The 23575-nt window shown below is 34.0% G+C and overlaps 2 protein-coding genes and 3 non-coding genes across 8 annotated transcripts in view; 2 read left to right on the forward strand and 3 right to left on the reverse strand.

The window, feature by feature from the left end:
- The window catches only part of LOC117125394 (serine/threonine/tyrosine-interacting protein A-like), a 43341-nt gene extending 28239 nt beyond the window's left edge, over positions 1-15102 (forward strand). For all 4 annotated transcript variants that reach the window (XM_033271907.1, XM_033271908.1, XM_033271910.1 and 1 more), the window contains 2 exons: positions 7149-7224; positions 12087-15102. In XM_033271907.1, coding sequence (XP_033127798.1) covers positions 7149-7224; positions 12087-12187 — 177 coding nt within the window. In that variant the 3' untranslated portion in view covers positions 12188-15102. The remainder of the gene's footprint in view (positions 1-7148; positions 7225-12086) is intronic.
- On the reverse strand, positions 11404-11617 carry LOC117125415. Its single transcript, XR_004448118.1, has one exon. It is a non-coding gene; the product is annotated as a small nucleolar RNA U3 (small nucleolar RNA).
- Positions 15103-17395: 2293 nt separating the features above from the next.
- LOC117125416 lies at positions 17396-17608 on the reverse strand. Its single transcript, XR_004448119.1, has one exon. It is a non-coding gene; the product is annotated as a small nucleolar RNA U3 (small nucleolar RNA).
- Positions 17609-17942: 334 nt separating this feature from the next.
- LOC117125414 lies at positions 17943-18155 on the reverse strand. The gene has a single exon (XR_004448117.1). It is a non-coding gene; the product is annotated as a small nucleolar RNA U3 (small nucleolar RNA).
- A 261-nt stretch (positions 18156-18416) lies between these two features.
- LOC117125374 (cell death regulator Aven-like) lies at positions 18417-22779 on the forward strand. The gene is made up of 6 exons (XM_033271865.1): positions 18417-18742; positions 20250-20379; positions 20472-20542; positions 21274-21375; positions 21472-21907; positions 22709-22779. The coding sequence occupies exons 1-6, from the start codon at positions 18491-18493 to the stop codon at positions 22777-22779; spliced, it is 1062 nt and encodes a 353-aa protein (XP_033127756.1). The 5' UTR covers positions 18417-18490.
- Positions 22780-23575: the final 796 nt, after the last annotated feature.

Consider the following 23575-nt stretch of genomic DNA (forward strand, 5'->3'; position numbering starts at 1 on the left):
TAATTTTTTTTTTAAACATCAATTATAATATGTGGCTAATGTCTTTTTTGTATTCATTTAATTTCTCCTTAACTTTTTTTGAAGGTTTATTTAATTTTCCATGGTTCACTCATTCTTCTCAGAAGTATTCAAAATCTAGCCAAGAAACCTAGTAATAGTCAAAGCCAATAAAACACAATCATTGACCAAATTGTTATGACCTTATGACTGAGTGCTCACTTGTAAAACCAGAAAGCAACATAGGCAGTATAGAAAAAGCATCCAGGTTTGAACTGGGGTCTATGGCGCAAGGAAGAGGAACATTATCTCTCAACCAAATACTCGGCTTTACAAAGTTGGATATGTGAATGTCATGTGACCACTACTACTTTAGGGTTTGCCGATTAAGAAAAAAAGTTTATAAAATTAACACCTGAGCCCAAGAAATACCTAGTTAACATAGTTTAAGCAGCTGTTTAAGGAATCTATTCCCAAGTTGCAAAATCTAATCAGAAATTTTGATTCAGATTCTTAAGCGCGATAAGATCCTTTGTATGTTAGCACTGCCTATGATGATACTATATTATCATGTTTCTATTAGTACCATCTTAGCCTTTCCTGAGGGTGTGAAGAATAATAAAGTTTAGATGTGATTTCCGCGTGCTGGGACCAATTGAGTGTAGTACTTAAATGAGACACGTCCTGGTGATAAGCTGTGGAAAATGCCATAATTTGAATCAATAAAACTTAGGGGAAATTTTGTGACCCAATTGTACATAACACCAGTTTTAATAACCCAAAGTGTCAATCACTAAAGGCCCTTTAGTCGAATTGATATATTTCTGTATTACATTTAAAAATTATTTTAGTATCATGAGTTAACAAAATATTGTTTTAAAGATAACCAGTTTAATATGGTGTCATTTCATTATATTTAAGCTTAGGCGTAAAAAAATTTTTTCTGAAATTTCTCAGTGATACAAACAATATTTGATCAGACAATTTTAGCATTATAAGTCATGGACAAATGTATACTATTAAATTGATCAAAGATATATGAAGCCAGGCATCTCACTTTGGGCAATTTTATGCGAGACTGAATACATACATAAGATAGGCCTCTTAGTGGATCAAACAATGTTTTTTTTATCTAGTAGCACATATTATCTGCCTTACGCTATTTTTTTAACATTACATTGTTGTTTAAGAGATCTTCACTACTCAAGAGTCATTAGGTACGTTCACATAAGCTATCGTGATAAACTTATCATGATCTATTCATCATGATAACTTTAGCATGTTAGAGAAAACCGTTCATATAGAAACCATCATCATGATCTATTTATGCTAATGCGTGCAGTGTTGAGATGTGTATAAGAGACAGTACATACATTATTTTCTCCCCGACGAAAAAGGTGGTTCAAGCCATCATTTAACTGGTGTAAGTTAATGAAAGTATCTAGGGGACAGCTGCTAAGCCAAGGTTTAACTATCAATTCAGATATTATATACTTCTTATTAATGAGAGATTAAGCTGTTACATTTTTCCTGTATCATGCCCGTCAGATGAAAAGCCTTTTCAAGGTCACAAATTTTTCTTGTTTCATTTTCCATGAATTCTGTGATGATTTATCAGCCTCATCTGTTAAAATTTATTGATGCTACAAAAGGTACTTCGCCTTTGGTCTGTTACTGTAAATTGCAGATATGCATAAATTTGATATGAAGACATGATTTTGTGCTTATAATGATAACAATAAATATGATTTATATAGCGCACATATCCACTTAGAAAGTGCTCAAGGCACAAGTGGCGAAACATGGAAAAAACTGGAACTAGAAACCATGGATTAAATTAACCCATGAAATGTCTTAAACAAAAACCAGTAAAAAAAGCAGAAGAATCTAGCATCACCACTTTGTTTACTGGCACTTTGACGTCCTCAGTGAGAACTCACTGGTTCACAACTCACAAAAGCTCAAATGATACTGGTGTCAGACAGTCCTAGTCAATTAAAAAAAAAAACAACAAATAAATGAGCTAATAAAACAGAAATGGTGAGACTATCAGATGATTTTCAATGCTCCTTTAAATGAAGTGACACCGTTTGCAGACTGCGGAAGCTTTACTTTTTTTATTCTTGCTGCACCACCACTTTGGAATTCACTCCCTACACAGTATTAAACAAGGTTACTCTATTCTGTCAAAAATACTGAAAACTGATCATATATTTTACCAATAACAGGCAAAGTACAATATTATACTTTTACATAGTCATGCTATGGTTCACAAAATCTTGACACCTACTAGTTGTCCAACAGACAGATCTTGCCAACATTTGCAGAGAATTTCAATTATTCTCATATCAAAACGAAATGTTCGGATCATCCAATTAGCAAACCAACTGAAAACATCTGTGAAATGGTAACAAGGTAAACATTTATTAGCACGGGCGCTACATCGAATTGCACGATATAAGGCATTATATAGGTCACATTCTTCCGACACTGTTATCCATGATCGATTGTATCATAACATGATGTTATGTTGGGCCAACGAGACCATTTTCACCCCCAGGGCTAAGGGGAAAGCCTCAAATATCCGATGAACTGTTTCCAGATTATGCTTAATTTTTTTGTTTTTCGACATGATTGTTGGTGTTAATTTGAAACTCTTATATATTGTGTATATATTTATGTTAGCACCCTCACCTTAGACACATCTCAGTTCATATCCCAACATCTAGCTAAGCACTACCTCTCCACATGCTTGCTTTCCAATCCCAGGGTCCTGGGTTCAATTCCTGCAATGTTGATGGAGTGGAGCTTTAGCTTGGTGGATAAGATGCTTGCCTTCCAATCCCAGGGTCATGGGTTCAAATCCTACAATGTTGATGGTGTGGAACTGTAACTTGGTGGTTAAAGTGCTTGCCTTCCAATCCCAGGGTCATGGGTTCAAAGCCTGCAATGTTGATGCAGTGGGACTGTAGCTTGGTGGTTAAGATGCTTGCATTCCAGTGCAATGATCTTAGGCTTAAATCTTAGCAGTGTTAATGAGAGGAGTTTTAGCTTCGTGGAGATTCTTAACTTCCAATCCAAAACCCAATCCAAAGAGACTTTTATATATGATTAAATTAATTTATGTGTATTCCTAAATACCTAGTGACTACTGTATCTTGACTTGGTGTGAAGGGTCACTATCTACGGTATGTGGTTAAAACAACGGTAAAAAACTACCTAACCTGTAATTAGAGTCATTTAACAATTATAAACCAATCATTGACATCTTTCACAGCAGGTCATGTGTGATCATTGTACATCATTGGTAATTGGTCTGTTCTCTTTACTAAACTTTCTAAGTTTACCTCACATTGCCGGTAGTTGGCCTGTTCCCCATTATTTGTGGTTGTTCCCCAACCACAAATGTACAGTGAACTATTGGTACTGCAAAATGTCATATTCGACTTAGTCATTCTTGCTTTAATCCAACCCAATTTGCCTCATGCCTTCCAATTTTGTTTTTAGCTCCCCAACCGCAACCATTTCTTTGAATCTTAAGTCTCATCCATGTGGTTTCTTTTCTTTCGGTGAAGACACCAGGAAATAACTAATATAAGGAATTCTCACATTTCAAATTCTGCACAACGATTTTAAATCACATTCATATGTTATGGAATCTAAACTAAACGGTTATATAGTAAATGTGGTAGTGAAGCTATAGCAAGGTTAGCATGCCAACTGCTAGTTACGAGTATATTCATGTGTCTACACTGTCCAGTTTATGTGACAAGTGCCCGTCATTTGCCCGTATATGTGTGAAATGACATCAGACTATAATAAGCATATGACACATTTGTCGCGTAAAACGTGATAGTGTCGGCAGACCGTCTATTCTCACGTACAAGACGAAAAGCAGGGAGGTCGTCATATGCGCAAAACACATACAAATTTTTGATTTTTAAATCATGTTCGTCTTATGTACGGATCATCTGTAACATGTGAATTTACTACTACTTAAGTGAAGCTACTGCTAGTATGAATGAACAGAATTTTGAATGCAGGGAAATAGGGTTTCAATAAACATTTAGAAGACCATAAAATGGTATTATTTGAAAGATCGAGCATAGATTTTAGCCAGTTAGATGCAGTATCAAGACCTGAAAAACAGCAAAAAGTAGGAATACCTACAGTGAAACAAGGAAGTCGTCGGATACAACAACATACAAAAAAATCGTCCAAAAATCTTCTCAAACTCAGGGTCCATCTTATATACAGATCACCTTATATGTCAAAATTACATTAACTGAAGCACGCAAGAAAATGGAACCATTTGTATTTTGTCGGGCTAATACTTTAGTGTCTAACCTAGGCAATTTCAGGTCATTTCTTTTTGGGTATGATGAGTCACAGTAAATGGGTGCGGGATTCGTAAAAATCTACAACCCCCTGCATATAAAGGTATCTAAAGAAATGTTTTGCCTTAGATTCAAATTTTATAAAACACTTCCTCAGTCTCGTTATGACCTTATAGAGGCTCAGGGGTCTCATACAGTTCAGCCAGTGTACTTGCTATTAAACATTAATTATGTGCCGTATTTCCAGATTGTGATGACAAAGTTTTAAACAACGTACTTTGCTAACATTTTCAAAAATTAATCCTCTGTATATACTGTAGATGCTGACCCCCGCATTAATATTCATGCAGATAGTCTAGACGGCGCTGTATTCATCGATGATATACTTGATTTAAATAATTATATGAATTGCCTGACAGATGGAATTATCCTGTAGGTCAACAGGATTTTGATTGGAAGTATAATATCCCTAAGGATTGGACATCTACACATGGGATAGGAGGGGGTAATAAGGTGACTAAATCTCTGAATTAATATAGTAATCAAATTGAACGGATTTTCCTCAGTCATAAATGTATGTTTATATATATAAACTCACACACACACACCTTACAAATGGTTCATTTAAAAAAAAAATACTAATACTTCTACAGTACTAATAATAAAATAAAGTAAATTATTAAATAAGGTCTCGTAATCTCGAAAGTTCTGATGAGGGCAGTATAATAGAGGCAGTAGAGTATGTTGGCCCTAACGGCCGCCTATACAAAAAGATCTAATTAATCAGCAAAAAAGATCTATTAAATTTTTAGTTTTAAGTTTTGTTTACTTCGTATTATATATTATATTTACTGTTAATTGAATAAGGGTCAATCAGGGGATTGACATGACTATTGAGGCATCATTGCATATAATACTTTGAGGGTGGGTATTGGATGGGGGTGGTTACTCAATTTATACTTTGTTTTCTTTAGTGTATTGTATTCTGTTTGAAGTATTATTTTTTTTGGACGCACCTTTATCATGTGAAGTGTACCAATGTTTCAAAAGTGTAGTTTCCCAATAAATTATTAATATTATTAATCAACCGGGTATTCCTAGAGCTCCTCATCGGAGCTACTGTAAAAATAAATGTCTTCATCACAGATAATTTAAAATAAAGTTCTTTGAAAACAATTATGTATCTTTTTTTAATTTTTTTTCCTGTTTATATATATAGAATTTATATCTATATGAAGCTATACAAAGGAGAGAAAGAGATAGCAAACAAAAAGTTGCCTTCAATGAAGTTTTGCAGCCAACTTTTTTATTCATAAACTAATATTACATTGTCTTTCATTTTATATTTAGATATATGCACAAAAATAGCATGATGTAATCTCTGTTGGTAGTTTTAAAGGTTTTGGTTGTTTATTGTCAGAATGTCCATCCATGACCCAATAATTATTCCGAATTCACTGTTAAAAATGAAAAATTTTTCTAGCCAGTTTTTCAGTTTGTCTGGGGTTTATGTTTGCGATTGGTCAGAGAAGAGTCATGTAGACTGTTTTTTCCTTGATCGCCTTGTTCATTATCTAGTCCACAGTATTTTAGACCAATTCTGACAATTCATATCCTTACTCGACGGACTGCATTATCCAGAGCATCTACCACATGACATCATGCCCTAGAATTTTATAAACATCTGAAAGTAATTATTAATACAAGTCATCTCTCAAGGCTTGCATTATTTTAGTGGTATACTCTTAGGTCAGAGGAGAATATAAAAATATAATGTTATTAATGAATAATGTGTGAGGTAAAAGAGTACTGATGGGAACTCCAGGGGCGGATCTAGAATTTTTGGAACGAGGGGGCACCAATTTCATATAGGCCTAGATCTAATATAAGAATACTTATAAATAAATATCCAATAATTTTATGATTCCTGTTCAGTATATGAAATTTTGTATTAGTGAAATAGTGTAACATATTTAGATGGCAGTGGCAAAACTGGGGGACATGTGCCCCCTGTTCTTCTCCCTAAATCTACCCCTTGCACTTTTGAAAATCCTATCGGGTGGCCACAGAATGTGATCTATTGTAAACAGTTTAGTAATTGGATTGATAAATGCTTTATAATTTTATTGTGGTGAAGTAATATACATAACTGAAGATCATTAACTGTGGGCATAATAAATTTTATTTAGAATACCGTAACCAATGACCATTTTTAACAGTGTTGAGTCACTCAAGAAGCGATCATTATCAGTGGGCAGCAGTTTTACATAAACAAGGTTAAGAAAGCTTGTCAAAGGGAGTAGATAGACAGTCTATTGTGCATGATATGCAATATGACAGCATTTAACATGTATTATGTTAAACAAAATATGTGTAAAAATACAACCTGAGTGCATGATGTATCATCCCTCCCTTGGCACTTCATGTTTCTTGGTCCCTGTTTCTAGATGTCAAACAAATTTTAGTTGTTTTCATCTATGAGAAAAATTGTGCGATGTTTACACCGTGATCCTGAAATTGTAGGACAAGCACCCTACCCTCCAAGCTAGAGCACTTCTCGATAATTTGTTTGACATAAAATTTCGAGTCAACTGTCATGTTAAAACATTTGGGTTACAGGATACTCATCTCATATTTCCCGACACGTCGATTCAGATTGCCAGCCGTAGACATAACGTGCCACTCACCAAACACGGATACGCTGTACAGGTTTTCCGCACGAGTGCACTCAACTCATCGTTGGCATGTCTGGTTTGTAGTGTGGGAAGTGTTCATGTGAACACAATATCTCATCTAAGTATTTTCTTCTTTCAGGAATATGAACCTATTTGTAAAGCCAGAGCCCAACTAGCAAAGAGAGATATCGAAAAACAGGATTCGCATATCACAGGTAAAACAACAGAAATGAGTCAAACTGAATTGAATTGGATTGGTTTTATTTGGTGTAAACACCAAGGATAACCCACGAAAGTCTGAAGAAGACTTATTCCCAGTGGGGTCCTTCTGGGAGACAATCTCCTACTCTTTTCCGAAGAGTGTACTGTTCTTTAACGTGCACATGGGCCATAATGCACACGGGACCAATGGCTTAAACGTCTCATCCGAAAGACGGTGCGCTATCGTAACTTGCATTTCAGCCCTCTAGCTGAAAAATGCAAGGAGAGCAACGATGGAAATTGGACCGGGAACCAAATGATCGCCATGGTTCAGCGCACACACAGTAGCTACTACCACCAGTTTAGCCGACTGATTCAAGCTGCTATCAGACTATAATATTTCATGAATTTTGCAAACCAGTTCTTTTTAATAAGCCACTTTATTAAAATATATGTTATACCTTATTTGCACCATCAGGTTTTATGCGACAAATATCTATGATTCGCCCATATATGGGCATGATGATGTATGCGCCCATATATGGGCAAATCGCAGGTATTTTTCACATAGAATTTGATGCGTGTACAGAGCATCTGAGTTTATATTACAAATAAATAAATGAAATATTGATGTTCATAATATTAAGCATATTAATGGTATTTCTCCATATGTACATCTAAAGACCAACAAGTATATAGGCCTACTGTGGTTATCTATTTAGCCAAGTAACACTTCTTTTTGTTCTATAAGATCATCCTCCATTGAACATGTTTAAAGGTAGCTCATTATTAAAGGATTGGAAAATACTGGATGTGATTTTTGTTTTTTTAATTCATTAAATTTAAATATGTTTTTTTAAGAGTTTTTAACAGATATATTTATTTTCTCTGGCAAAATCTGAAACAACATCTCAGAAATTTAATTTATAAATTAAACTGGTGATATATTTATATTATCTATAACAATCAAGAATGTTATCAATTTAAGAAGAATATATTTCTGCCAAATTAATAGATGCATAGATAATACAATCTCTTTTTCCCTTAAACACCTAAATTGGATTTTACCACAGACAGCAATTTTAACAAACTTGTCATTTTAAAAATTGTGGAGTGGGTGATGAGTTGAAGAACCTAGCAAACATTCTGGCAACCTATTTCGGCGGCAAGTTGTCGAAAGTATTAAAATACTTGCCTGATATGATAATTAATTATACAATCCTGGATACATTGTTCACTGAACCTAAAGTTCAAACCCCTATTAAAACTATTCAATACTTTGACCTGTGTTATAGAAACATAACCAAATCTTGTTTCTTGGTCTTGTCTTGCATGATTAGAAAGAACGGTATTGATATAATTTGCTGTTTTTTTTTTTTCTGAAAATATGAGGTTCATTTTCTCAATCTAAAATCAGTCCCTTAGGGATGGCCTCAATCCTTTTGGGATTTGAGCTGTTTTTTCTACAAAAAATATGGCATTTTATTTCTTGATCTGAAGTCAGGAAGATCCCTTAGGGAGGTTTTTGATCATTCTATTGGAATCTGGGCTGTTTTTCTACCGCCAAAAAATTAGGCTTATTTCTTGGCCTCAAATTAAAGGTCCCTTAGGGGTAAACTTACAATCTGAAACCTGAGTGTCACCCATTTGGGATTTATGACTTGTGTTAGCTTGGTCCCTTCTAAACGATTGATCATGATTGATCACTAAAATGAGTGAGTGACTTTGCAACTCTCAGGGCTGACAGATTTACTGAGTGACATTTAGACTGATAGTTCAGAGGGAGTTGATGTCATTTTAATCTACTCTGCCATTGTGGGTCAGTCTAAGAACTGAAAACAAGACATCACGCAGTTAAACACATACCCCTTATTCTTTGTATTTCTGCAATATAGAATAAACCATATAAATTGACTGGTCAGTCGGTCATCGATCAGTTGATTGGTTTGATTGATTGATTAGGTTGTTTAGAATATTATACTGAAATGGAATGACCATTACTCCTTATTTACTTCACATGAAATAATAATTAGTATTATTAATTAAACAGAAATTTGTACCGTGCCTTAAAAATTGATTTCGCAAAGCCCATAATTTACAATTAATTTAAGTATACTCTGAATGAAAGTTTTCTTCACATTTATCCTAAATACAGCCCTGAAAGTCACTCAAGGTTAGGGGTTACTTTTATCATTTTCATATATTTATGGCATGGACTTTCAATTAAAAGGTCGGGGGTTCGAAACTGATACTCATCACACTGCTTATGTCCTTGGGCAAAACAGTTTATCTGCATTTGCCTCTCTTCACCGAGGAGTATGAATGGGTACTTGGTAGGAGGTGAATAATTCGGAATTAAATTAGTAGTGCCGATTACACGCATAACTAGGAATACTCCCCAGGGAGCAGCGAAGGTTGTCCAATGACCAGGGGAAAGCCCCTTGAGAAGTTTTCTGGATATGTACACTGTATAACTCCTATAAAATAATAATAATAATAATAATAATAATAATTGAAAATTTTAAATATAAAATATTCGTTGCAGATGTGTATAATAATAATAGTACTATATTTCTTGTTAAATTAGCAGGAAATAAATTTTTGATTTTTGTAGTAAAAAAAATCTGAATTGTTTACAACTGTATTATTGCCAATCTGCTGTATTGTAAAGTTGATAACTGTTCACTACCCATTAATCATTAAAATGACAATTCATTAAATTCGCAACACCCAATTTTAATCATCCCCATGTTTTCATTGAAGTCTGCTACAGTGTGATCAGTGCCAGTCAATTTGGTGACACATTTGTGACAACTTGCCTGATTGTCACATGGAATATTTGTCACAGCTCTTCATACTCTTCATACTCTTCATATAAGTTGCATTGAACTTTTAATGGCAATTTCTTGTTTTGGTGGCCCGATAATGGAGCTCTGTGTTTGACATTACATCTAATCATTTCATTTCAATCATTCCACCGAGACAGAGGCTTAGGTTTTCGTAATTTGTAGTTATAAATAAAGATGTTTATGCATTTATGGCACAATTCGCAATGCCAAATGTAATTAAATTCTTTTGAGGAGTGTTTCATTGGGAGTAGTTGGCGCAGATATTGCGGTTTTGGCTCTCAGTTTTGAGGTTTTAAGTTCGAATCCCTTGCTCTGCATTTCTCTTGTGCCCATTGGCAAGACTTTTTATCCATGTTGTGTCTCTACACAGTAGTATAAGTGAGAACCTCATGTTAATATGCTGAAACTAGCTATGTAAAAACATTCAATGAAGCAGTGTGTCTTCAATGCTTGTTTGTTTCAGTGAAGAACATAGTCTTGAGAATAATATGCACTACTAAATACAAAAACAACATAAAAATGATAATAAACATAAAAAACATAATAATAAACATAATAATATACAATGGTGTGGTAGCATATTCAATGAAGTACATTATGTAAATCTCTTAATTGTTTTTTGTATGCGGGAGATGAAGTGAAATGAATCAAACCTCTTTTGGATAGACAGAAACTTTTGTGTCTCCAGAGGGCGCTACTTTGCTATTAAATGAAATTCTGTAAACAGATGAAAATATTTTGTACAGTGTTCCATTGCAGCTGAGACAAACATTTATTTTATATATTGTGTATAATCTTGTATTGCATTGCAGTAGTCTAGTTTATTATGTCACAAATAACAAAATAACAATAATCAAACATCTGATAAGCTAAATACCTTATTTATTTGAATAAACTCCCCCTACCCTCATTTGGAATAAACAACTCTCTTGAATAAATGCTTTGGGAAATTATTTTTTTCTTGAATAAACATCTCCCCCCCCCCCTCCTCTCCAAAAAAAAAAAGAAATGAGAGTAAACAAATCTAATATAAGCCACATCATTCTCAACACATTCTATTATGTTCTACTTCAGTAGAATTGCATTTTTTGGGGGATTGGGATCAATAAGTTTTTATGATCACGTCATAATACATTTTCACAGAAGTTATGTGTTGTAGTTCCACAGTTAAAGTAAAATTAAAGAGCATTTATATGGGTATATACCGACCCATTTTAAACCCAAATAAATAAGTGCCTCCTTGGAATAAATGACCCCTCAAAAATCCTTGACACTAATCTCCTCAGGGCATTTATTAAAATAGATATATATTGTAATATTAACCTTAGTAAGTAATGTTTTACAACCACTCAGATTGCATTCTCTCCCTTCTTTCAAAACTGAAGTTCTGGAAGAGCAGTCATCAATGAGCTAGGTCCTTCCAGGTGGAATTCTCAAGCCCCGCTTCACGCTCAGAAGAGAATGCTTACATTCATCCTCGTGGGGTTTGCGATTTGATCAACTTTTTTTGCTTCTCCGTGAAACAAACTATAGAAATGATCCCTAAAAGTATGATCTTAATTGTATGGTGCTATTCTATGCATAATATACAACTAAGTTTCCACATACTACTAAATGTCATTATAATTTAATTATGCAAAAAAAGTATTTTCTTTATTTTTTTTTCTATAAATAATTTATTATTAAATAAAATATTTAAATTTAAGTAAACATTTTACTTTATGATGTGGAAACTTACATTGTTTATGATGTATAAACAAACATTACATTTGATATGTGCTGTAGCTTTTATGAATATTAAGTACCAGACAACAACTCCTGATAGAGGGCTCCTGACTTTTAACAATGCATACTAAGTACTTTTTTGATTAAACTGGAGCCTATCTTTTTCTCCTTGGTGTTTTTTGTTCATAAAATAATAAACCATTGCTGTGCAGTCAAAATGCTAAGCAAGGAAAATGCAAAAGAAATATTTTAAATTTTTTTACCAGTTCACTTAATTATTTTTTTTTCTTTTTCATGTACAGGTTTGAAGCGAAGACTAGATGATGATGATGATGACGATAAGGGACATATGGCTCATACATCAAGTGCATCATTAAACGACATGATGATAGCGCCCTCATGATGGAGGTAGATGCCCAGTAATATGATGCTAAAGTTTACTACATGCCTTGTTTTTCTACAGAAATGATAGAGAGGATGGATGTATTAAAGAAATTGGCTTTTGGACATGTTGTTTTCCTCGCACACTTTAATAATATTAATAATAGCAGAAATTTATAGCACTGCATTTAAAATATGGCACCAACGGTGATTCTGATTGCATTGATTTTATGATTAATCTAGTTTTCAGACTTGAATGAAATTTATTAGGAGACTGTTAAGTAGAAATAGGTTATTCCAAAGATAGGGGTCTGAACAGAAACAGAATGTTCATCATAAGCTTTAAGATTATTTCTGAGAGATGGTTGCTAGTAGGCAGATTTCAGGGGCGGATCCAGAGATGTCCAAAAGAGGGCTAGAAGTAGGGCCGATTGAGATGATATTATCCAAGGGGGTCCGGAGGATGCCCCGCGAAATTTATGTGTTCTAGATTTTGTGTTTTGGTCTATTTTCGATCTGTTTTTTTTTCTTTTTCTTTCTTTTTTTTCCTTTTTTTTTAACTTTCCAAAAGGGGCCCCCTAAATCCATTTCTCGATTCAAGGAGGTAAATTGGAGCAAAAAAGAAAATTATATTCAAATTTAAGTCTGAGAGGCAATTTTCGACCATCCATAGGTGCTCCCTGGGCCATCTATTTTTTGAACTTCTGGATCAGTTACTGTACTGTTATTTTTCCTTTAGCCACCAGCTTTTGAAAGCACATTGCCATCACTAACGAATACTTATGTATCAGTTGATATTACCACACTAATACCGGGAGAGGTAATAAGAACATACAGTACCAGCTAAACATGGTTTGCTGGCCGAACAAAGTGCAAGGGGCAGGCGAGCATAAGGGATTAGATACTGCAAAAAAATATGATGGGTCATTTAACAAATTGTTGTAATTGATGTAATAGTGATACCAATGTTGAATAGTGTAAAACATGAGCATCAAATTTCAAGGATCTTATAAATGTTGCTGTGCAATTTACTGTCAAATTATTATATGGGTTGTGGCTAGTGTTGAAAATCACAACTGAGGATTTTAAGGAAAGGGAATTAAAAACTAATACAGTATATATATCAAATGTAATCCATTTTTTTAACAAAGAGTCAATGAAGTTCAGTAAGGATAGGGGGTAATATGTTTCCAGGAGTGAGGGAACAAATTCTGCAGTCAAAATAAAAAAAAGGGTTTTGTAGAATATAGTGAGAGAAATGATGAACATTGTTTTCAGATAGTGGTAGAGATTTTCTTGCTGAGATATTCTACATATGAGTTTTTAATTAAAAAAATGTTTTTTACTTACTTGATACTTCTTGTCGAGTTGAAGGGCCTTCAACTTCTTTTTTTAATATATTATCTTTTAAAAATTTGTATTATCCCCTAAGTTCTTATTGATTCAACATAAAAAAAAATATTTCTAATATCAAACTTCACTTGTTTATGATAAATCTCCAACAGTACTAGGACAATTTTAATTGAATTCTTTAATTCTTTAATGAAAAGATAGAAGGAAGTAAATGTTAAAAAATAAAATATTAAATATTGATATAATATCGATTATGAATTGTTTACATTAATACAAAACAAATTTTGTAAGAAACAAATTGTACATTTAGGACCATAATTATTAATATATAATTACCAGAATGAAGAGTATCGTATCTCTATACTAAGAGCCCAAAATTGACTTTTGTCTGGAAAACAAGACAAAATATGCTTATGTTATATTATTAATTTTAATGACTAATGCAGTGATTTATTGATTGATTGATTGATTGTTGAAGATATGCATGCAACAATTCAATATTACTGTACAGTATATTGGATTTTTGGGGTGTTCGGTCATTTTTAAAATACCAATATTAAATTTTGATATTATTCATTGCTAGTGGCGTTACTAGGGACGGTGAGTGGGTGCTTACTGTGCCTGAGCACCTCCTTTTTGTTCAGTCGTTAAAAAGATTATTAAATTAATAAAGTAAGTTACTTCAGACATTAAAAGCCAACTTATGTTGCAGTCATAGGCATCTATGTGCCCCGTCCTTATTTTGCACCATATGTTCAGTAGATTCAGGCCTAGTTCTGACAAGGTGGATAAACCCGGCTCAATTCACCGGGTTTATCCACCTGCCAGTCTGAACTAGGTGGCTTATCTCAACCCGGGCTGTGTTCCTATAGTAACTAGGCCTGGTGCGCCACCGTGTTTAACTTTTCTAAGCAAGGCTTTAATCGTTGCGGGGGGTTCTTGCATTGACTTCGGGTGACAAAATGACCAATCAGCATTCAATTACGTACGCTGCGAGCTAGCGTACGTTTTGCAAGCGATGTTTTGAAACACGTTTCCTGGTTACGGTTCATTATTATGCAAATTCTTGCCTGGCTAAACCCAGTTAAAGTTTGAGCTGGGCTTAACTCAAGCCTGGTTTATCTCCAAGTCTGAACGTAGCCATAATATTTCTATTATGCACCCCTCCTTTAAAAATCCTGGATATGCCACTGATTGGGTCTACTGTAGATGTTTTTTTTTATGATACACTATTTAATTTCTAGATTACAGTATTCATATTTGCAGTGTTTTTTGCTAGATGGATTTGAATTTTGAACAAGAGCTTTGTAATTTAATAGTTACAAATTAGATGTAATATATTATTTGTTTTCCAACAGTATGAACATGGATTAATAGGTCTGTGGTACGAACACTAAATATATTAGAAATGATTATATTCCTCATATCTGTTTTTAGGATTGTCTTGTTTCCTTATGAAAATCTAAATGAAATGCTTTAATAATTCATCATTTGTGACCAATTTCATGATTTCCAAAGAAAAGGGATAGTGTTGATTGAAAGATGAATTAGTGATGAGTGCAATAAAAGCTATTAAAACATATATCTGTATTACTTTCTTTATTTCATGATCATAAATATTATGTATTACAAATGTTCTGAAAATAGTTAATCCAAGTTTCTTTAGGTCTTTTAGCCTGGAGAAGATAGAAGGGGAGGCCCTAGCCACCCCCCTTTTGGAAAGTAAAAAAAAAAGGAGGGGGGAAAAAAAGGTAAAGAAATTATTGATTGATACGGTTACAGAGCCGCTCCCACTCAGTAAATAGACAGCAATATTCTAACAGAGCATTGTCATTATGGTCAAGTAGAAGACACCTGAACACAAATTGAAACAATGTAAACCCAGGTTGTCGTATGTGGACTCGCATGACATGAAGTACTGTAAAGTGATATTCTACTGTGAAGGGGGCTACTTGTACTTTTATAACACCCGTAGTTGATTACTAAAATACATGTGCCCCAAAACTTTCTTCTCCCCCGGGCCCTGTGACTTGTTGTTACGCCACTGTCGCTAATAGGTCGTTTGTAAACTAAGTGTTTACTTTCTCAATCAATATAATCCACCCCTTTCTCACAGTGGCCAACTCCCTCGCTTCTCGTTGTTCAGCTGTCGTTCATATGAAATTGCTTTAAATCTATCTATGGAATACTTTAATTTTTTTGACAGAAAAATTGAAGGTAAGGGGAGTGATAAGTAGAGAATTTGTTTTTGAATTTAGAATTTAGAATTGTGTAATTGTCTCGTGAGGAGATGGCGAGACATGCAGGAAATATCATGTTGCTTCATTTGAATTATTATAGATAACAGTCTGACGATTGTGTTGAGTTGTTATGAACACACTTAACATTACTCATTTTTTTTAATCCCATGTTGTTTTTTCTGTAACTGCAGAGATGAGTTGAGCTTTCATCAGACGGAGTTGAGATAGAAATTATGATTTAATTTAGTAATATACCTTGGAGACGAGTATTTCCCCAGTGGATATATTATTATTATACACTATTATTATTATTTATATTATCATCAATGTTCTCTTTTGTCAACGTTTTGGTTAATTTCACGTAGTGTCAGCTACTTATGTTACATGCTGATTGGTCCATTCCATTCAACTCCTTCATGTCATCTTTCCATATACAGTAATAGTTTATATAATATAAATGAATTGGCATTACAGTTGAAACGATACAAATGGTACAAATTGTGTTTAAGTTCTAGAATGTTCAACTTGTATGCATGTATATATGTATATCCTGGTATGTATTACATCTGACATCATATATATTACACTGCAAATTTTCATCATTTCAGTAACATAAATTCTAGTTTGTTGTAATTATATTGGGTTTGAAGATATTCAATTTGTAGCATCAATCAAAGCACGTAGAACTGATGTAAAGTGTTGGGGAGGGGGAAACCAAAACATCAATATAAACTGTATTGTCTGCACAGGTTAATGTGCGGGCTTAATCTCCACCACGGTGATGGCAAGATACGGCAAACTGGGTTTTAGGCAAACTAGGTTGTAGAGGATTTTGGTGAACTGTATTCGACAAACTGGTCAGATACTGCAAAAAATACACCGGTAGAAAGAGTGAACATTGCTTATTATTTTTTATTTCTATTTTTATTCAGTTAAAAATGTTTTCGCAACCACTCAGATTGCATTTTCTCCCTCTTCTCCCTCAAAACAAAAGTTCTGGAGGAACGGTCATCAATGAGCTAGGCAGGGGTGGATCCAGAGATGTCCGAAAGGGGGCTGCAAGTGGGGCCGATCGAGATAATACCACCCTTGGTCCCAGGGCATGCCTCCACAAAAATTTTTTTCTGGACGCCCAAAAATAACCTTTAAGGCGTTTTGGGCGATCAATTTTATCTTCTTCTTTATTTCTTTTTTTGTTTTTTTTTGTTTTTTTAAACTTCCCAAAAAGGGGGGGGGGGCAGGGGCTATAGAAATGATCTATAAAAGTATGATCTTACCTTATTTAGAGCTGCAGATCATTAATATATCCCAATATTCTTTTATTTTCAGTAAGTGTCAAATTATATTCTAATAACAACACATTAATTTTTATATTATTGGTAATAAATTATCTTAAATCAATAATACATAGTAAATTCAAATTTATTTTTAGAAATAATAGATAGATTAAATGAGAACTTGTGTTTGAAATTTGATTTGAAATTGAGGTTTTTAATTTACATTGTATGAATATTTAGTAGCTGGTAATGACAAATGCCATTTAATGACGAACACCTTTTGTTTATTGTTTGTACTGCATGTTTTAATTATATATATATTTTTTTAGTATATTTAAACAATTAAAAATGTTTTTTGCAACCACTCAGATTGAATTCTCTCCCTCCTTCCAAAACCGAAGTTCTAGAGGAACGGTCATCAATGAGCTAGTTGCTTCCAGGTGGAATTCTCAAGCCCCACTTTACGCTCAGAAAAGAATGCTTACATTCGTCCTCGTGGGTTTGCGATTTGATCAACTTTTTTTGCTTCTCCGTGAAACAAACTATAGAAATGATCCCTAAAAGTATGATCTGAACTATTTATCAGCTGCAGATCATTAGTATATCTCAATACTTTCTGTTGCCGGTAAGTGTCAAATTATATTCTAATAAAAACATAAATGTTATATTAATAGGAATAAATTATCTTAAAACAATAATACATAGCAAATTTAAAATTATTTTTAGGAATAATAGAATGATTAATTGAAAACTGAAGTTTGAAGTTTGATTTAAAATTGTATTTTTTATTTATGAATAATTTTAGTTGAGGGTAATAGCTGCTATGCTAATAGGGGCCGTTTAATAAAGAAGACGTTTGCTTTTTTCTTTTCATTTCTATTTTTATTCAGTTAAAAATGTTTTCGCAACCACTCAGATTGCATTCTCTCCCTCCATCCAAAACCGAAGTTTTGGAGGAACGGTCATCAATGAGCTAGGTCCTTCCAGATGGAATTCTCAAGCCCCGCTTCGCGCTCAGAAGAGAATGCTTACATTCGTCCTCGTGGGTTTGCGATTTGATCAACTTTTTTTGCTTCTCCGTGAAACAAACTATAGAAATGATCCCTAAAAGTATGATCTTAAATTTGTCAGTGCTGCAGATCACTAATATATCGTAATACTTTCTGTTGTTGGTGAGTGTCATAAATTATATTCTAATAACAACACATTCATTTATATTATACTAATAGGTATAAATTACCATAAATCAATAACACACAGTAAATGTTAACTTATATGTATAAATAATACATAATTTACGCTTGAAATTTTAATTTTAGGTATAAAATCATGAATATTTAGTAGCGGGTAGAAGCTACCTATGTCGACAGAGGGCGTTTAATGAAGAACCACACGTTTTGTTTATATTTGTTTGCTTGTACAGTTCGTAGTATTTTAATACAATTTAATAACAATATGCGACCTGAAAAGCATCAAAAGATTAGACGCCACCAGAAACATAAACATGGGAAAAGTGGGCACGGATCAAGTAGCACTTCGAAGCAAAAACCTGTAGAAACTACTGGGAAAAGTGACAACCGAGTTAGGCCTAAGCCTAAGGAGCCTCCCGATGAAAGTGATAGTCGTCGAGGTCCCTCCAACGAAACCGCCTCGGCTCGTAGTGGATCCGCGGCCTCCAACGATGATTCGCAAACACTATCAGGAGGGGTAAGCATGGGCTTAAGTGTAATTAATTCGGATACAAAAGTTGTGTTGAAAGTGGTTGGTTGTATAAGGTAGGCTTAGTTTCTTAGGCTAAATATAACATTAACACTGTTTTGGACAAAAGTACCCAGATGTAATATCTAGGGCCAGGCCTAGCCTAGCCTAAAATTATATATCAAAACTGCATTTTACTTTACATTTTATTTTATTTTATAAACATCAGAATATGTATAAAAAATGGAAATAAAACAAACAAGAAAATACAAACCTTGTGCTGCTTCACCTAAAGAGTACAATGGGAATCTAGTTTGTGGGAAATTAAATTCTAGCGCAACTATAGAATAGGACTAGAAAGAGTCATTTTGTCGGGCTTATGAATATAAACGAAGCCTGAAATGGGCCATTAAAATGTACGGTGTTTAATGATAAATATATTGAAAATTAAATGTGGAAAATAAATATGAAAAAACTATATATTTCCTTCATTTTCATTCATCATATATTATTCAGTTCATTAATCAAATTATAAACATGATCAGAACATTCAAGATAAATGGAAACGTAACAGACAAGAAAACAAATGTATAAAAAACTAATTTATTGACTATATTTATTTAATAAATCTCCATTCAATTTATGCATTAATAAAATATATATTGCAACAAACGTTAAAGAGAAACTCGTCTCAATCCAAGTTGACTTTATAACATTTTTGTTGTTTTTGTAAAAAAGAAAAATAACACCAAGTGATACACGTAATATTAATAATAATCATAAACTATAATACTATAGTACAGTAATACAAATAATATGTACAGTAAGTTTTGCGTTTATAAAAATACTATACTGCTTAGGTCCCTTGTTCCAGATTTGCAGTCGCACCGTCGGTGCGCCATACACTGCGATAGAAATGCATAACGAAAATAGGGTGACCGAAATGAAGACGCGACCGAAATGATCGGATACCGCCTAGGCCTAGTAGTAGGATAAGTATTTATTAATAATTAATTGCAGTCTGCAGTAGCCGAGTAATGGCATGTTATTGTATGGCTAAAGTACTATCACTGAAATTTCTAGGACTACAGTACCTAAGGCTAAGTACTTGATCGATGGGGCCTTCTTGAGGGATCTTCAACCCATCCCAACCCATCAACATCTTTAAATTTTTCTTAATATTTTACTTGCATAATTGATTTATAAAGCACAAGGAGGCACGTTTGCACAGCACAGGACTCTTTGGACAAGTTTTTGCTCTATGGGCTGAATTTACCTAGCTAATTTAACCATTGGGTAAGATGTGTTAATATGATACCCCTTTCATGTCCGTAACTAAGATTACAGGAGCCACTACTAATCTCAAGATGTTGTTGCTAGTGTAAATGCAATGTACTGTACATCCAAGTACTATAGTTTAAACTTCTAGGTTAGATGAATAATGAAAATTACTGTGAATGTCTTGTAATCATTATTGTACTCAGGCTGATTGTACTGTAATTATTCCTTACTGAAGGAAAGGCAATCAACTTTTTCAAGACGCAAAATTGAAAGTAATTGGAGTCGATATGGCGACATTGAGGATCTTGAAAATGAGGGAGTAACGCAGAGGGGTGCTGATTTGGGTCTTCTACTCGCTAAAGAAGGTCAGTGTAAAATCTTAGTAATATAGCCTATAATTATATGTGCTAAATTATTATAATATTGTTTATTATTAATAATTATTATTATTATTTAGATGATTCATCTGCTCAGTTCCGCTTCCAAGATGAAAAAGACTGGCAGGATGACACATATCAGCAGCAGGAGGTAAGATAACTAAAGCCAGTAATCATTTCTTTAGAAATTGTAGAGTAGCTGAGGATGTTATGTATTCATCGCTGTTTGTCTCAGGGGCAGATCCAGAGATGTCCATAAATGGGGGCCCAGAAGGGGCCGAAAGTTGGGCCAATCGAGATAACAATACTTTAGGGGGTCCGGGGCATTCCTCCGCAAAACTTCTCTGTTCTAGACTCCCGAAATAACCTCTGATGCCTTTTGGGCGATCTATTTTTTTTTTTTCTTTCTTTTATTTATTTTTTTTGACTTTCCAAAAGGGGGCCCTGGCCAGGTGGGCCCTCCCCTTGAATCCGCACCTGTGTCTGTTGTCAAGATTACATATAAGCAAACCAATAGATCATCATGAAATTTAATGGCGTGGTACATGGGTCTAAGGTAGGGGCGATTAAATTTGGGGATGAAAAGTTCAAAGGTGAAGATCAGGATCACAGAGACAGAAGTGATTAGAAGTGTTTCTATCATTTTTCACTGTAAAATGATGGGTTAACATATTTTAAGTACACTAATTTCTATGTTCAAGTTGATAATTTTTCTGTTACTTCAAAATGGTCAAGTTAATTTCAAAAATGATTTTTATGATTTTTTTTTTTTTGGTATGGAACAATACATCTTTAAGGAATATGTTATACTGTACTACAGTAGTTACCATCTTTTAATGTTGCCTAATGTACTTTCATTTTACTTCATTTCATTTGTCACAGGGCAATATGGATGTCCTCCGGTTGAATGTGCAGTCGTTGGTCTCGCAACTTCAGTCTCTACCAATCTCACAGAGATTGAATATTGATGAGGAGGTATTCAGAGTAAGCAGAGAAACTTTGTTAACCATCTTAGTGGTCTCATTTTGAATATATTTTAGTACTATTTTTACATTAACATGCCATATTTTTTTATTATAGATTTTTGAAAAAGATTTTGGAATCGGTAACATTAGCGATGCAAGAGGAATTTTACCAATGACAGAACTAAATAAGGACAAATCTCAGGAATCAAAGATTTCTGCTGTCCCAGTTGAGAATAAAAAAAGTTTTCCTGTTGATATAAAACCAAACGTCGATTTTTCAAAAGAAAGTTCATTGAAACAGACTCTTAATTTTTCCATAAAATCACAATTGAGCGATAAAGATAAAAACGTACAATGTGGTAGGACCAGTACAAACCAGAAAAATCCAGTTGAAACTGAACATTTTAAAAAGTCAGATGTCATAGTTCGAGACATGACAGAAGACGATGATGATGAACTTGATTTTCTATTGGCTCTTGATAATCCAGTGAAAACACAACAAAGAATCTCAAGTGACCAGGATGAGGATGATCAAGGTATTGAAACTGAATGTGAGTTTATTCAAAGTATTTTTTATATTCCAATTAACATGAACAGAAACTAAAAAATGGTAACTCAAGTACCATTTAGACTCTTTTGCTTATTTTTATGAATACAGAAAATATAATTCCTTGTTCATATATAGTTCAGCATTACAGCAAAATGGTTTAGAGTTTTTCTCTTTCTACAATACATTATATATATATACACACACATAGGCCTATGCATATATCTTAATGGCCCAGTTGGTTAAGGCGTCTGCATAAACAGCAGAAGTTCCCTGATTCGAATTTCAGTTGGGGCACCTATTTTTTCACACTTGCAGATTCCTCTTTCTTAACGTTCAAAACTTATTTATATATATTTATTGCAGAGCGTAAATATTGATAAAGATAGCAACACACCCTACAACATTAAAGATAGCAACACACCCTACAACATTAAATGGTCTACCATCGACAGAACATCAGCTTACTCCCCAAAAACAAAAAGCTGCAACCTGTGCATAACCGAGAAACTTCACATAATATATTCAGACAAACAGTCAACATTAAACAAAAGAACCGAGCTATTGTCTAAATGCAGGCACAGCAACAAATACCTACTTAAAAACAATTAACTCATTTGCATTTTTACCTGTCTTAGCATTCATATACTCACACAATCCTTGTATTCTCTCACTCCTGAAGATTGCATTAGCATGAAACAGTCTGTAGAGTGATAATAAGTGATAAAGTAGATGTGTATAAGAGACAGCATTTTCAAGAATGGCATGATTCATTCTTTTCACATCTTTCATTTTCTGTTTTCAGATGTGCCTTGTGACATTAAACCAGATGATGGCGATTTGGAAGACTGGTTGGATAGCGTATTAGATGACTGATACTGAAACACTCTCCTCTCCCCTTCCCTCCCCTACCCATTCCCTTACACACAAGAATGAAGAAGATTGCTTCGTGTTAAATTCTCCAAGTGCACTTAAATGGTCTTAACCAGGGTCATATCCAGAATTTTTCAAACTGGGTGGGGGGGGGAGGGCACAACATATTCAGAATAGATAAGAGAGAGCGCTAATTTCGCGGGAAGCGGGAGGGGGAACATTCCCCCTACTGGATCCGCCCCTAGTCTTACCTTTCTAAACAGATGAAGAAAGGTGACTATAAGTTTGATCATGCTTTTATGATTTTTTTTTTCTGTCTAGGCCTAAAATATGATGAAACTGATAAACATTTGACATAGCAGACCCTTTTGCAGTTTTTTAAAGTTCCTATGTCTAAGCCAGGCCTCGGCCAATGTCATTCATGGCAAGAGTTGAGATACTGAGAAGGGAGGTGATTGACTTATAAATCAGTTCCATACAATAGAATAAAATGTTGGACTTGATATCAAATAATGCATTCAAAAATTGCCTTCAGGCCTCACAGAATCTCTTGTCACTTTCTGCGCATTCTTTGTTCAATATTCCCCATCTACATTACCGAATATAACTATACCAATTCCATTTTGTAATAACAATTTTACGAAAATTCATCACTTTGTCAATAAAAAGAAGTTCTAGCAAAAATGAAACGGATACTGTGTATATCATTCACAAGCATGTTTAGCATAAATCACATTAAACTTCCTACAGTTTCAACATCCTGTTATACAATATGTATAATGGTTTTATAATGGTTATA

The sequence above is a fragment of the Anneissia japonica genome, unplaced genomic scaffold, assembly GCF_011630105.1.
Source record: "Anneissia japonica isolate Jap-2015-1 unplaced genomic scaffold, ASM1163010v1 scaffold2003_len1103335_cov173, whole genome shotgun sequence".
Classification (NCBI taxonomy): domain Eukaryota; kingdom Metazoa; phylum Echinodermata; class Crinoidea; order Comatulida; family Comatulidae; genus Anneissia; species Anneissia japonica.

Bases quoted from the DNA above. Each gene is read 5' to 3' on its own strand.
- LOC117125374 (XM_033271865.1), top strand. From the start codon at position 18,491: ATGCGACCTGAAAAGCATCAAAAGATTAGACGCCACCAGAAACATAAA. The intron at 18,743-20,249 runs GTAAGCATGGGC...TCCTTACTGAAG, and splicing joins CGCAAACACTATCAGGAGGG to GAAAGGCAATCAACTTTTTC. The intron at 20,543-21,273 runs GTAAGATAACTA...CATTTGTCACAG, and splicing joins ACACATATCAGCAGCAGGAG to GGCAATATGGATGTCCTCCG.